Source organism: Colias croceus, chromosome 30 (assembly GCF_905220415.1).
Source record: "Colias croceus chromosome 30, ilColCroc2.1".
Taxonomy (NCBI): domain Eukaryota; kingdom Metazoa; phylum Arthropoda; class Insecta; order Lepidoptera; family Pieridae; genus Colias; species Colias croceus.
The window spans coordinates 788,892-802,545 of NC_059566.1; the positions used below are offsets into that span (position 1 = coordinate 788,892).

The 13,654-nt window shown below is 33.1% G+C and overlaps 2 protein-coding genes across 2 annotated transcripts in view; one reads left to right on the forward strand and one right to left on the reverse strand.

The window, feature by feature from the left end:
* Positions 1–858: 858 nt before the first annotated feature.
* Positions 859–13,654, reverse strand: part of LOC123704510 — a 39,743-nt gene continuing 26,947 nt past the window's right edge. The window contains exons 4-5 of the mRNA XM_045652890.1: positions 1,773–1,827; positions 859–890 (exon numbers count right to left, since the gene is read on the reverse strand). Coding sequence (XP_045508846.1) covers positions 859–890; positions 1,773–1,827 — 87 coding nt within the window. The remainder of the gene's footprint in view (positions 891–1,772; positions 1,828–13,654) is intronic.
* Positions 7,383–11,335, forward strand: LOC123704728. Its single transcript, XM_045653173.1, has 6 exons — positions 7,383–7,469; positions 7,582–8,029; positions 8,952–9,203; positions 9,893–10,022; positions 10,545–10,705; positions 11,179–11,335. The coding sequence occupies exons 2-6, from the start codon at positions 7,651–7,653 to the stop codon at positions 11,307–11,309; spliced, it is 1,053 nt and encodes a 350-aa protein (XP_045509129.1). The 5' UTR covers positions 7,383–7,469; positions 7,582–7,650; the 3' UTR covers positions 11,310–11,335.

Genomic DNA, 13,654 nt, shown 5'->3' on the forward strand with positions numbered 1-13,654 from the left:
AATATTACCAAAGAAGTTTCACTTCTGACACGTGTCATCATTCTGTGCATAGGACCAAAGGGCAAAAGGCATTTCATATAGACCTCTGATATTTTGAACTTGCAACATCTACCATTTCTTCTCCAATCCTATTGGTAGTAGCGTAATATGATAGCATTCACCTATACAGAAAATTCACCTATATACGAGCCATTGTCATACTAGTGTAAACTAATATAAAAATGAAATTTAAAATAAAATAGCTTTCCACCCGTTTTTTAAAGAAAGATCCACAAAGTTGCCGTTCCCGTGTTTTTAATCGTAATAATATTAGCTGAAATATTGGCCTTCAACGAGGTGGACAGACGACCTGATCAAAGTGGCGGGGAGCCGCTGGAGTCAGGCTGCTGGTGATCGGTCGTTATGGAAATCTTTGGGGGAGGCCTATGTCCTGCAGTGGACGTCCTGAAAGGCTGGAATGATGATGATGATGAATATTAGCTGTAGGGAATAGGGATTCGTAATAGTAGATGTGAAAAAAATCATTGGCTCATTGCATATCGCGCTGTGTTATTTCTGTTACCAAAGAATTTCGATGATCTGATATGTACTTCCGCAGATTACCACCTACAAACAAACAATTTTACTTGTTTTTAAAAATATCAGGAAAAATATAATATTACCTACAGTTTAAAGTATTTTTTATATTACAAGATGATTAGGATATGGCAGAAAACTATTTGCCGGGTCAGCTAACTATATATTATACTAAATTAAATTAAAAACATAATACACTAATAATTAATTTCTTCAGAAACCAATTAACGCAATTTTAACGCCGTTATTTCAAACGAATGTAATAAAAATGTTATTTTTTAATCAGTGCCTCGCTCGACGTTTAGGGTTCCGTGCTGAAAGGGGAAAATCCAAATTATATTACATTGCTACTTACTTTACCTTATCTATACTAATAATTAATATTATAAAGAGGAAAGGTTTGTAATTTGTATGTATGTATGGTTTTCACGCATAAACTACTGAACAGATTATAATGAAATTTAGCACATATATAGAGGGTAACTTGTATTAACACTTAGGATAGGTTTTATCACGGGAACGGGGACTATGCGGGTTTTCCTTTGAAAACGCAAGCGAAGACGCGGGCGAAAAGCTAGTGAAAAATAAAAAAAAAATATAGATGACTGCCTGTGCCACAGGATTTCACCCACGCCACGGTAACTGGTTTTAAGCCATTTTAAGCACCACAAAAACAGATAAAAAATTGAATACGAATACTATTTCAAACCATAATACAGATTAATTTACCTAGAAAGGTATTTATTTATGTATGTCTGCTTGACCATGGGACATCAACTACTTACATTGCTCATCTAAATCGGTGCTGTAGTTTATCCATAATACATATAAACATTTGTTGAGCAACAGTTGATCAACAATGTTGCTGGAAACTTTGTTTAAAAGTTGTCGCTCCTTGGACGAGATTTTACATTCGTTATCAACTCTTATACAGTTGCCAGCATACATGTTGAAAGCGTCTCCGCAACATGTTGATTAAACTTTGTTATGTAACAAACTAGCTTACCGCTCGCGGCTTTGCCCGCTTTGTCTATAACCTAATAAATTATATACTAAAACCTTCCTCTTGAATCATTTTATCTATAAAACCGCATCAAAATCCGTTGTGTAGTTTTAAATGGGTAATCTGTGTTACAAACAGACTTTCGTATTAATAATGTCTATCAGTATGGATATTTATAGATGATGAAGCTTACCCTTGCTGGTGATGCAGGGTGGTGATGAAGCCATCGCAGCTGCTGATGATGACAACTGGAAGAAATAATAACAATTTGATTAACTGATTATATCGTGATATTAATCTATACTATAATATTATAAAGCTGAAGAGTTTGTTTGTTTGTTTGTTTGAACGCGCTAATCTCGGGAACTACCTACTGGTCCGATTTGAAAAGTTCTTTCGGTGTTCGATAGCCCATTTATCGAGGAAGGTTATAGGCTATATAACATCACGCTACGGCCAACGGGAGTGGAGCTACGGGGGTGAAACCGCGTGGAGCAGCTAGTTATAAATATAGAAATGACAGTAGGTACCCAAACTAAATAAAAATTATGAAAAATCGTGGATATCTCGGTGCATTTAGATCAAACGCGCGAATGCTGATTCTAACCGCACTATTTAAAATTATTTTGTACTAGCTTACCGCCCGCGGCTTCGCCCGCTTTGTCTAAAACCTAATAAATTAGTTATATACTAAAACCTTCCTCTTGAATCACTCTATCTATTAAAAAAAACTGCATCAAAATCCGTTGCTTAGTTTTAAAGATTTAAGCATACAAAGGGACACAGGGACAGAGAAAGCGACTTTGTTTTAGTGCTGATTTACACAGGGTCAGTAACTGACTACAAATTCAAGGCAAATCAGTGCTGACCCGAAAAAAAACCCTGTGTACAAACAGATTTGAAGTCAGTACAGAGGCTTGAAGTCTATGTAAACAGTTAAAAGTCAGTCGCGGCGCCGAAATTTGTCTACTGACCCTGTGTAAATCAGCACTATACTATGTAGTGATAACAGGCGTAGAGAATTCTTTCGTTTTTCTTAGTGCGTTCGAAAAGATTCTATGCAATGATCTAATACTGAACAACACTGAATACGAGTTTTCGTTTACATTAAAAGATCACAAAAGAATGCTCTTGCTCTAGCCCTATGTTCGTTTGATGTAAATGCACTGTAAGATCGAATTAAGTTCATAATATTAAATTATCTGAGACTTAATTTAGACTTTGTTTCTGGTAAAGATGTAGTTTTCTAATTCTTGAAAATAAATTAACATCGGTCCCGTAGTTTTTGAGTTAAATAAAAAATCTTTCTCCTTTATAATATCAAATATAGATTTATTATTAACCAAACTCCAATTTAACAAGGCAACGTCCACGTTAGGTCATTATTCGAAAATTAACTGACGTTAAATTTAATTACACAATAGATGGATATGTTAGCTTGCGGCGGTTTGTGTCCATTGTATGAGACGGCACGAGAAAGTAAGTATTTAGCTAGACTACAGCTTTTCTTAATTTTCAGGTATATAATTCGATATTTTATTGAAAAGGACAACATTTGCATTGGTACAGTGGATTCTGTATATATAATTAGACGAGCTTTTCCTTGTAAATGTGTAAGTATGTATTTCGCGCGTACACATAAGTATACTATAAAATTATATATTTAAAAAAAACTGTTGTCATTACACTAAACGATAAGACTCACAATCATGCTCAAAAACATGTAGGCATAAAAAAGACCCAAAGCTTCGCTTTTTGTTAATTATATCAACTATAGCTTACAGCTTACATATAGCTCATATTATAGAACTACTATTAGATTTGCTGCGTGGTTTCAAGGATATAATCATAATCTCGTTTATAATATTAAGTAGTGGAGTTTCTATGAGACATTTCGTTACCTCCAGTTTTATAATTGTTCAAGCCACTAATCTGGCGTATAATTATAATATCGTATCGTGCCGTGCAACAATGAAAACGTGCCCACGACCTAAGTTTGTAAGAGGGACTGTAATTAGCTTAGATGTTGCCTTCTAGCTATGAGCCGTCTTACTATTGTTATGTTAAGACTAGTAAAGTTATCTGTCTTTGCTCACGTTAATACGTAAATACGTAATTATTACGTAGTACCAGTTTATACGTGGATAAAACCATGTGCTTACTATTAGGTAGTATGATTGAACGTAGAACCGAGGGGGCCGGGGTTTGATTCCCGGTGGAGACCAAGAAAAAAAGAATCGTCTGACACAGAAGGCTAATAAGGCATCTACTTACTTGTCTATAAGAAAATCGATCAGTGATACAGATGTATAATGCATCTGCCCCTTACCCCACTAGGGGACACGGGACTTCGCTTCACACTCTTATGATCAACGGATAAAACCACTATTTCAATCCTTAAATTTTATATTATCTGTATACAAAATTACATGAAAATCGGTTCAGCAGTTTTGTTAAATTATTGATATTCTTACTTACACAGGGCATTTAAGTATTTTACATACAAATTCATAATTTATATACCTATTTTATTTACTAATTTTTGTTATAATTTACTTCATAGCTTCGTATATAACTTTAACGGATTTTAAACAAAGATTTATTAAAGTGAAACTTTTATTACATCGTCTCAAACTTTTTGGTCTGTGTAGCGCATGTCGCGTGACGCACGATACGTACGATAACTATCGTACAAATACGATAATTTTTAGTTAAATTTCTATAGTGTGAAAAAAGTTTCACTTTTACCGTGGTTTGGTTTCATAAAACCACACAACATTTTTTCTTGTTATGTTGTGTGTTGTCTAATCTAACAGTCATTTTATTTGCTTTTAATCAAAGTAACTAGTTCTAAAATGTTAAAATAGATCAATTTCATTTCAAATCCATTAAAAATATATTTAATTTAAAATTTTAATTTCTAAGATATTCTAATACCGAGTCAACCTTTTGATACGGCCCTGTCACATAATCCGTTCTCGCCTTCACCTTAAAGCTACTTCTCTGCCAAATTTAATGGAAATAGGTCAAGTGGTTTTAGAGCTTTAAACTTGTATTATAACGAGAATTTAATTTAAAAAGGAAGTTTTTTTTTGTTTATATTTAGAACTAGATTTCAGCCCGCGGCTTTGCCCTCGTTTTCAAGGAAAACCCAGCATAGTTCCCGTTCCTGTGGGATTTCTGGGATAAAAAGACAAAAGTAGCCATGTCTTATTCTGGGTCTGCAGCTTCCTACATACCAAATTGTAATCGGTTCAGTAGTTTTTACGTGAATGAATAACAAACATACCTACATTCATCCATCCTTCCATCTATACTTACAAACTTTCGCGTTTATACCTAATTTTAGTAGGATAACGAACAAGTTAGTTACTACGTAAGTTTAATCTATACTAATATTATAAAGCTGAAGAGTTTGTTTGTTTGTTTGAACGCGCTAATCTCAGGAACTACTGGTCCGATTTGAAAAATTCATTCGGTGTTAGATAGCCCATTTATTGAGGAAGGCTATAGGTATATCATCACGCTACAGGAGCGGAGTAATGCGGGTGAAACCGCGCAGAACAGCTAGTATTAAATAACTAGTTGACCCGGCAAACATAGTTATGCCAGGACACCCTAATCACTATAAAAATAGTTTACGACACATACCCATCTACCCATGCAGGAAAAACCCATAAAAATCGGTCAAGTGCTTCAAGGAAGTGCGGTTGGAAAATCCTAACTGATATTTATGTAATAATATTATGTACTTATTATATAGTCATTTTATTTAAGTATAGGTCTTTTCTTCACGCCTCAGCCCTGAACCACTGAACCGATTTGGATGAAATTAAATGGTACAGAGATAGTTCATAGTGTTAATGTTTGTTAAACTCGTATTATTTTCTATATAATATATTCTATATTTGTTTTTAAATTCAAATAAAAATGGTTTGCATTTTTTAAGTGTTTTCTTTTCCCCCTTCAACTAGCAACCCTCAATTGTCCTATATCCCTTATCGGACAGTGAACCCTGTTGTATATTTTTAAATTTAATAATAACTAGCTGTCCGTGCCCTTGTTCAGCTCTATTGCCCCTTTTTTGTGTTTTTCGCCAAATGAACATTCCTTGTGATTTGTATACTTAGACGAATATTGTTGCGTACGATAATAATAGTATTAACTTTTATTTTTACCTTTTTTATTTAAATTATGTATTAAAAGCTTCTTGATTATATATGTATAATTTTTCAAAAATTGTGACAATCTTTTACCGATTGAGAAAAGCGCCATCTGTTTTGTTTATGTTGAAAACATTTACTGGATCAAAGTTGCTTGTATTGGTATTAGTACAAGCCATAATCGATAGATGGCAGATTAACTAAATTTGTACACTTAATAAAAAATGAAATTTATAAACTATGAACTTTGGATATTTTATATTCAGTTGTTTTTATCACAGTATTAACTGTTCAATTAATAAGCATTAAGCAATATTTCGAGACGGTTGTATCTCGGAATTCGTTACTTATTTACCTATTTATTTCTATAAACGTATATATATATAAGCACAGACTAATAATAATATACTAGATATAAGCACAGACTAATAATAATATACTACGTATACAAATATAAGTATCTAGGTAGTAAGTAGTAGGTAGTTAGATATATTATGTAAGTATTTCAAGATACAATTTTTTTTATGAATATTAAAATCCATACTAATAATATAAATGCGAAATTAACTCTGTCTGTCTGTCTGTTACTCAATCACGCCTTTACTACTTAATCAATTTGCATGAAATTTGGTATAGAGATATTTTGATACCCGCGAAAGGACATAGGCTACTTTTTATCCCGGGACATAGGCTACTTTTTATCCCGGGACATGGGATAGGTTTTATCCCGGAAATCCCACGGGAACGGGAACCATGCGAGTTTTTCTTTGACTGCGCGGGCGAAGTCGCGGGCGGAAAGCTTTAAGCTAGTGTACAATAAAGCCTGTTAAATTTTCAATTTTACTATAAATACTAAAGGGATTTTTTATCTTTATATTTAAGTTTTGCTATTACCTAACAAGTGATAACTGCGTTAAAAACAATACCGACTTCAAACTTGCACTTGCAAAAATGCCCATAAAATAAAAACTACTGGGCCTATCCGAATAAAATTTTTATGGGACCAATTCGACACCATCCCGCATCGAACAAAAAAATAATCACGTAAATCGGTTCAGAAACCTCGGAGTAATCGGTGTACATACATAAAAAAAAATTCATCCCGGCCGAATTGATAACCTCCTCCTTTTTTTGAAGTCGGTTAAAAACTACATACTTAGGTCCTAGATTTTACATACCTACATAGTAATGAACTTATAAAACAACCTTGCTATATAATTCATCTCAATTCATTGTTTCTGCCAACAAAACTCATTGTTCAAGCTTATCAAATTCAAAACGCTTGTGAGAGAGTTTCAGTGAGTTTAATAGAGTGATTTTTTGTGCATTTTTTAACCGTTAATTAACACATTATTTAGATATTACCTACTATTATGTTTTATTAACCGACTTCAAAAAAGGAGGAGGTTATCAATTCGGCCGGTATGTTTTTTTTATGTATGTACACCGATTACTCCGAGGTTTCTGAACGGATTTACGTGATTCTTTTTTTGTTCGATGCGGGATGGTGTCGAATTGGTCCCATAAAAATTTTATTCGGATAGGCACAGTAGTTTTTATTTTATGAGCATTTTTGTCTGTATTTGTAAATGTTGCAAGTGCAAGTTTGAAGTCGGTTGTTTTTAACGCAGTTATCACTTGTTATAAGTCTATCGAACGCCCGTGTCTCTGCAGTGGGAACATAATCTGCTGATGATGATGATGATGACTATAATGTTAAAACAACAGTAAGTAATAATATCTAAATAATGTGATACAATCAATGTTTTAGTGAAATGAAACCTTGTAAAACATATAACGTATTTAAGTGTTTGTATTTCTTGTTTTGTTATCTTTAAGTGCAATAAAGTATTTATAAATAAATAAATAAATAAACGTAAGAGTCAACTGAATATTTTCTTCAACAATATGCTGTACCAAATATATTTAATACCATTTTGGGCAATATACACACTCTCCTCACATATCGATAAAAACAATTCAGATGTTATAGTCACTTATACTGGTCATAGCGAAGTTAAGGACTCTATACCACAGGCTATACATAAACACGAGGAAAATGTACATTCAGATTTAGAAAAACCAAAACAAAACGAAGACAGAGATACAGATATGAATGAGAGAGAAAGAGATAAACAGAGTGATCCAACTGAAGGTAATGATGTAGTTTTCATACCAAATGATAAGGAGGTTATAAGGAATGAAGATTACAAGAATGTTGGAGTAAAGGATATGATTGGTGAAACCAATATTGATGGGATTATGCGGCATGTGAAAGTTGATACTGGTATGTATTGTACTGAATTATTAGTATTTATTATAGGTGTAGCAATTGATTTTTTTAATTTGTGTTTATCTGTGTAATGATACGCATTCGCCTTATTTTACACATTTATGTGTCTCTTAAACTTCGCGATACTTAATAATAATATTATGATCGCAATTATATTATGAGGTACTAGCGGTCCGCCCCGGCTACGCCCGTGGTACATATTTCGCAATAAAAGGTAGCCTATGTTCTTTCTCAGGGTCTAAAGATTGTCTGTGCCAAATTTCATCAAAATCGGTCCAGTAGTTTATGCGTGAAAACCATACATACATACATAATTACCAACCTTTCCTCTTTATAATATTTGTATATAAGTATAGATAAGTAAGTTGAAATGTGGCTAGTTAGCCACAGTTTACATCAGTTGTATCTTTTTCACTCATGATAGTTGAATCATGCCATCTCACTTTGACGTCTAATCGTGTGTGCGTTAGTGTGCCGTTTTTGAAGATCGAATGGTGTGTTGGTAACATATCTACAGCTTTCTACTTATTATATGACCGTATCACATTCAAAATTTGCGGTAAAATGACTAGCAATGTCATCAAGATGTAACAAGACTTACAATTTTAACAATAATCACTACATATTATGTATAGTATAAAACAAAGTCTATGGTCCCTATGTCCCTTTGTATGCTTAAATCTTTAAAACTACGCAACAAATTTTGATGCGGTTTTTTTAATAGATAAAGTGATTCAAGAGGAAGGTTTAAGTATATAATTTATAAGGTTTTAGACAAAGCGGGCGAAGCCGCGGGCGGTAAGCTGGTAATTCATATAATATTTATATGTATTATCAGTATTATCAAATAGTTAGGTACAAGTACAATTAAAATCTGAAACTGTATTTATCTAAGAAGTAAGAACTAATATTCCAGAATCACCAAACCACGACATAATATTCATATCTGGTAAAAACGATGAAAACATCGAAAAAACTAAAGAGAAACCGAACACACAACAGAAAACGGGCAAGAAAGTAAAATTGAATTGTAACAACTTGGATTGTAATAATACAGTGGACACTGTTTGTGGAGGGAAAGAGGAGGAGAGAAAGTGGAAATATCGTTTATTTATGAACGAGTGTTACTTTAGAAAAGTTAATTGCGGTTTTAAACACACTAGTAATAGTAAGTACTTCATTATAAGGTCCATTGGATGCATATTCGAGGGACTGACCGGTTGGCTTGGTTGGTAGTGGCCCAGCCTTCCAAGCCAGAGGTCGTGGGTTCGATTCCCACCCGGGGCAAATATTTGTGTGATGAACATAGATGTTTGCTCTGTGTCTGGGTGTTAATTATCTATATAAGTATTTATTTAAAATTATATATGTATGTTCATCAGCCATCTGGTTTCCATAACACAAGCGAAAGCTTAGTATGGGATCAGATCGTGCCGTGTGTGAAAATTGTCCTGAAATATAAATATATAATTGTCCTGAAAATATAATTACAGGATTTTTTAGTTCTTTCTTCACTTCACTTCACTTCACATCACGCCAAGACTAATAGTAGAGCTGCAATGCGGTTGATTTAAGATCTTTATCCCAGGTCAATATATTCAGTAATATGATAATTTATTTGTTTGGTTGGCTGTACCGCTTAAATACGGGCTAATCTGATACTAGTAGAAATTATTTTTGTGTTAGTAATTGTGTAGTATTATATTATGTATAAGTAATTTATCGTAGGCTACGTTGTAGCTACGACGCTACGATTGTGCTACGACAAGCTAATTTTCACAATCGGGAAATAATATAGTTAAAAAAACCAAACACACACTAAGCTAATGAGATTATTGTATTTTATACACATTCCAGGATACAAAATAATGCCAATGGAGAGTTGTAAGAACATTGGTGGACGGTATTCAAGTAGACCATTTGTGTATGTTCCTCAACCTGTGGCCAGTAGAATTAATGAAACGCGAAGAAGTTTCTCGTCTAGAAGGTAAATTACTGTTAATACTACACAGTAAATCTACACTAATATTATAAAGCGGAAAACTTTGTTTGTTTGTTTGTTTGATTGTAATGAATAGGCTCATAAACTACTGGACTGATTTTAAAAATTCTTTCACCATTCGAAAGCTACATTATCCCGCGGATAGGAAAGCCCACGGGAACGGGAACTATGTGGGTTTTTCTTTGAAAACGCGGGCGAAGCCGCAGGCGGAAAGCTAGTATATCATAAACTCATGTATTCATATTGTTATTTTTAACATAACTTTTAAAATTGTGTATAATCAGTCTGTCTGCTGTGGTGTGCACCTTTAAAAACAATTAATGATTTTACAGTTTTTTTTTTCTGTTAATTTTCTATACATAATATCATACTGTATGTGTAGGTTATTTTTTTTTGTATAGGTGTACGTCACCAACATTAGATTTAATTTTTTCGTCAGTTAAAAAACAATGATCTTGACCGGTTACAAATACGTAATTAATATTTACCGTTAAGTTTGCTACACAGATCACTAAACATGGCTATAGACGGTACATTCTGCTCCCACTCATGTCCTCTCCATTGCACAGAAGATTACGACCCACAATGTGCTATGTCCGCGACGGGTGAGAGACGAGTGTTTTTGAACCATTGTAAACTGGACTATGAATCTTGTTTTTATAATGCTGGTTAGTATTTATAGTAATGTTAATATAATACATAGGTATATTTGTTATAAATGATTAGGCAAGAAAGACGATGTGCTAATCGCATAGTGCATAATGCAATCTACGCTAATTCTTGTAAGTAATTCATAAAGTAAATTAATTTGTAACTTAATTTACTTAATTACATTAATTTTTTGAAATAAATTAATTGAATACAATATTCTTTTGGATTTAATCAATTCATTAATTATTTTCAAACTGATTAAAAAAATATTTATTTTGAAAGTCTAGGTGTCGCATCTAAAGCGCACATACCTACCGTTGCAGTTGACGTAGCAAAAAACAAAATATTATACCTACCTACTGCATCTGCAAATCAGACGCAGCGCTATAAATGCGTGTAAATTTATATTACGTATAATGTCTCTCTTCTTATTATCGATCTTTTAATTATTGGTACCTATAGAAAATAAAAACTTAGCAATTTCTTTCAGTATGGCATCGCCGTCCCCTCTCTGAGTGTGTAGGAGGCAAAAAGGCAGACATGCGACAAAACAGAGGCTTCATAGGATGGTTACAACGCGTCGGAATCGTCGATAAACGGGGTCGACTTGTTTTATCATAAATATAATAAAATTATTATAAAAAGTTCATGTTGTTTAATTTCCCTTCAACTCCCTATAATTCTGAAATAATATTTTTTTAACAATAAATTATATCTGCAAAAAAAACCGGAAATCGATTATGTATAATAATTTTTTTTTATCAAAATCGGTTCACAAAGTTGAAAGGTAAATCAGCTCAAAAAAAATACAGTTGAATTGACAAAGTCTAAATGGAATGATGAATGGACAGAATGGACGCTTACCTAAATTGATTTGTGCGCCCTCTCTGTTTAAATTTTGGAACTATATATAATATCATATTGATTTGTGCGCCATCTCTGTTTGAATTTTAGAACTATATATAATATCGTATTGATTTGTGCGCCATCTCTGTTTGAATTTTAGAACTATATATAATATCGTATTGATTTGTGCGCCATCTCTGTTTGAATTTTGGAACTACTAGAACTATAATATTCTAATAGAGCTAAACATGGTTTTCAAATGTGATCGTAGTACGATGAGTATATAGTAATATAGACTTAATATCTTTTACTGTAAAAAAAGACACCAAATTTATCATTTATGACATTACACTATTTTTGGATTTTCGCTAATGCACCTAACTGTAAACTGGCTAGACAAAAGCTTTTAGCTAGAAAGCCTAGGCAATAGATATTAGAAATTGAATTATCGTCTGCAGGTTTTAACGAATTTTGACCTGTACTTTAAACCACTAATAGTTCTGCAGTTTTTATTGTATTAATAACTACCATTTTAACGTTCATTCAAAAATTTACTGATACTGATACTAAAACTATTAACTACTTATCACTATCATCACTACATAAAAAAAAAACCATACAAAGGGACATAGGGAGAGAGAAAGCGACTTTGTTTTATACTATGTAGTGATTCACAGACAGACAGATCAAATTGTAGAGTTAGACATACAATTATCAGCTTTACACTTCACATTAAAGTAATCCTAATTAGAAAAAAACTTTCCCCCTCTTTCCAAACAATGCAGCGTAATAATAAATGTATTTATGCATGAGAATGTCTTACTTTTTCACCGACAAGATAACAGACGTTTAATCCCATGAATATTCATTAATTCATTAATATTTATTCCACTTTTTACGGCTTGTTTCAAAGCGAGAAAGGTTTTGTAACTTTTTTTATTACGTTAGAGTTTAGGAATGAATAAGAAGTTATTATACTTTGGATAAAGAACTTATGCTAATAATAATCAGTAGTAAAGTATATAGGTAGAGATATAAGCTAGATAATATTGAAAAAAAAAACATTTAGTTAAATACCTATCAAAATGAACTTAGTTAAAAAAATATAATAAAATGGCAATAAAATGTTATCCATACTAATATCTATATATATAAAACTCAAAGGTGACTGACATAGTGATCTATCAACGCACAGCCCAAACCACTGGACGTATCGGGCTGAAATTTGGCATGCAGGTAGATGTCATAACGTAGGCGTCCCCTAAGAAAGGATTTTCCGAAATTCTTGCGGGAACGGGGAAAAACGGGGATGCACGTACAAAGTCGTGGGCGTGAGCTAGTGTATTATAAAGCTGAAGAGTTTGTTTGTTTGTTTGACCGCGCTAATCTCAGGAACTACTGGTCCAATTTGAAAAATTATTTCGGTGTTAGATAAGATAAGGTCTAAGGCTATTTCTACATCTTAAGATCTTCAATCTGTCATCAATTAAATAGGTTTGAAGACTGCCAAGACGTAATAATTAACCTTTCGTTCCGACATCTTTAATCAAATAAATTAACTACTCTATCATTACAAATGAAATATGGCTGACCTTTAAAATAATTAGGTGAAGACAAATATTAATTGCTGTTTGTGTTAGTTTATTTTAATCCAATTATGCTATTGAAAATAGAATTTTAAATGTGATGTCACATAACTATTGTCTACGTGTCACGCCTAAAACCACTGAACCGATATTTATGAAATTTAAAATAGACAAAGATTAGATCTTGGGAAAGTAGTAGGATTTTTAACAGGATACGATGCGGGATGTGAGTGAAACAGGGGATGAAAATTATTAAAAATAAATATTATTTGTGAAATATAAAAACAAATATTTATTATTTGTAACTATCATGCGTGTAATGACTAGCTCTGCCGCTGTGTTTCACCCGCGTGGCTCCGCCCCTGTTGGTCTTAGCGTGATAATATATAGCCTATACTAGCTTTCCGCCCGCGGCTTCGCCCGTGTTTTCAAAGAAAAACGCGTTCCCGTAGGATTTCCGGGATAAAACCTATCCCATGTCCTTTCTCGGGTATCAAAATATCTCTATACCAAATTTCACTATACCAAATTTCA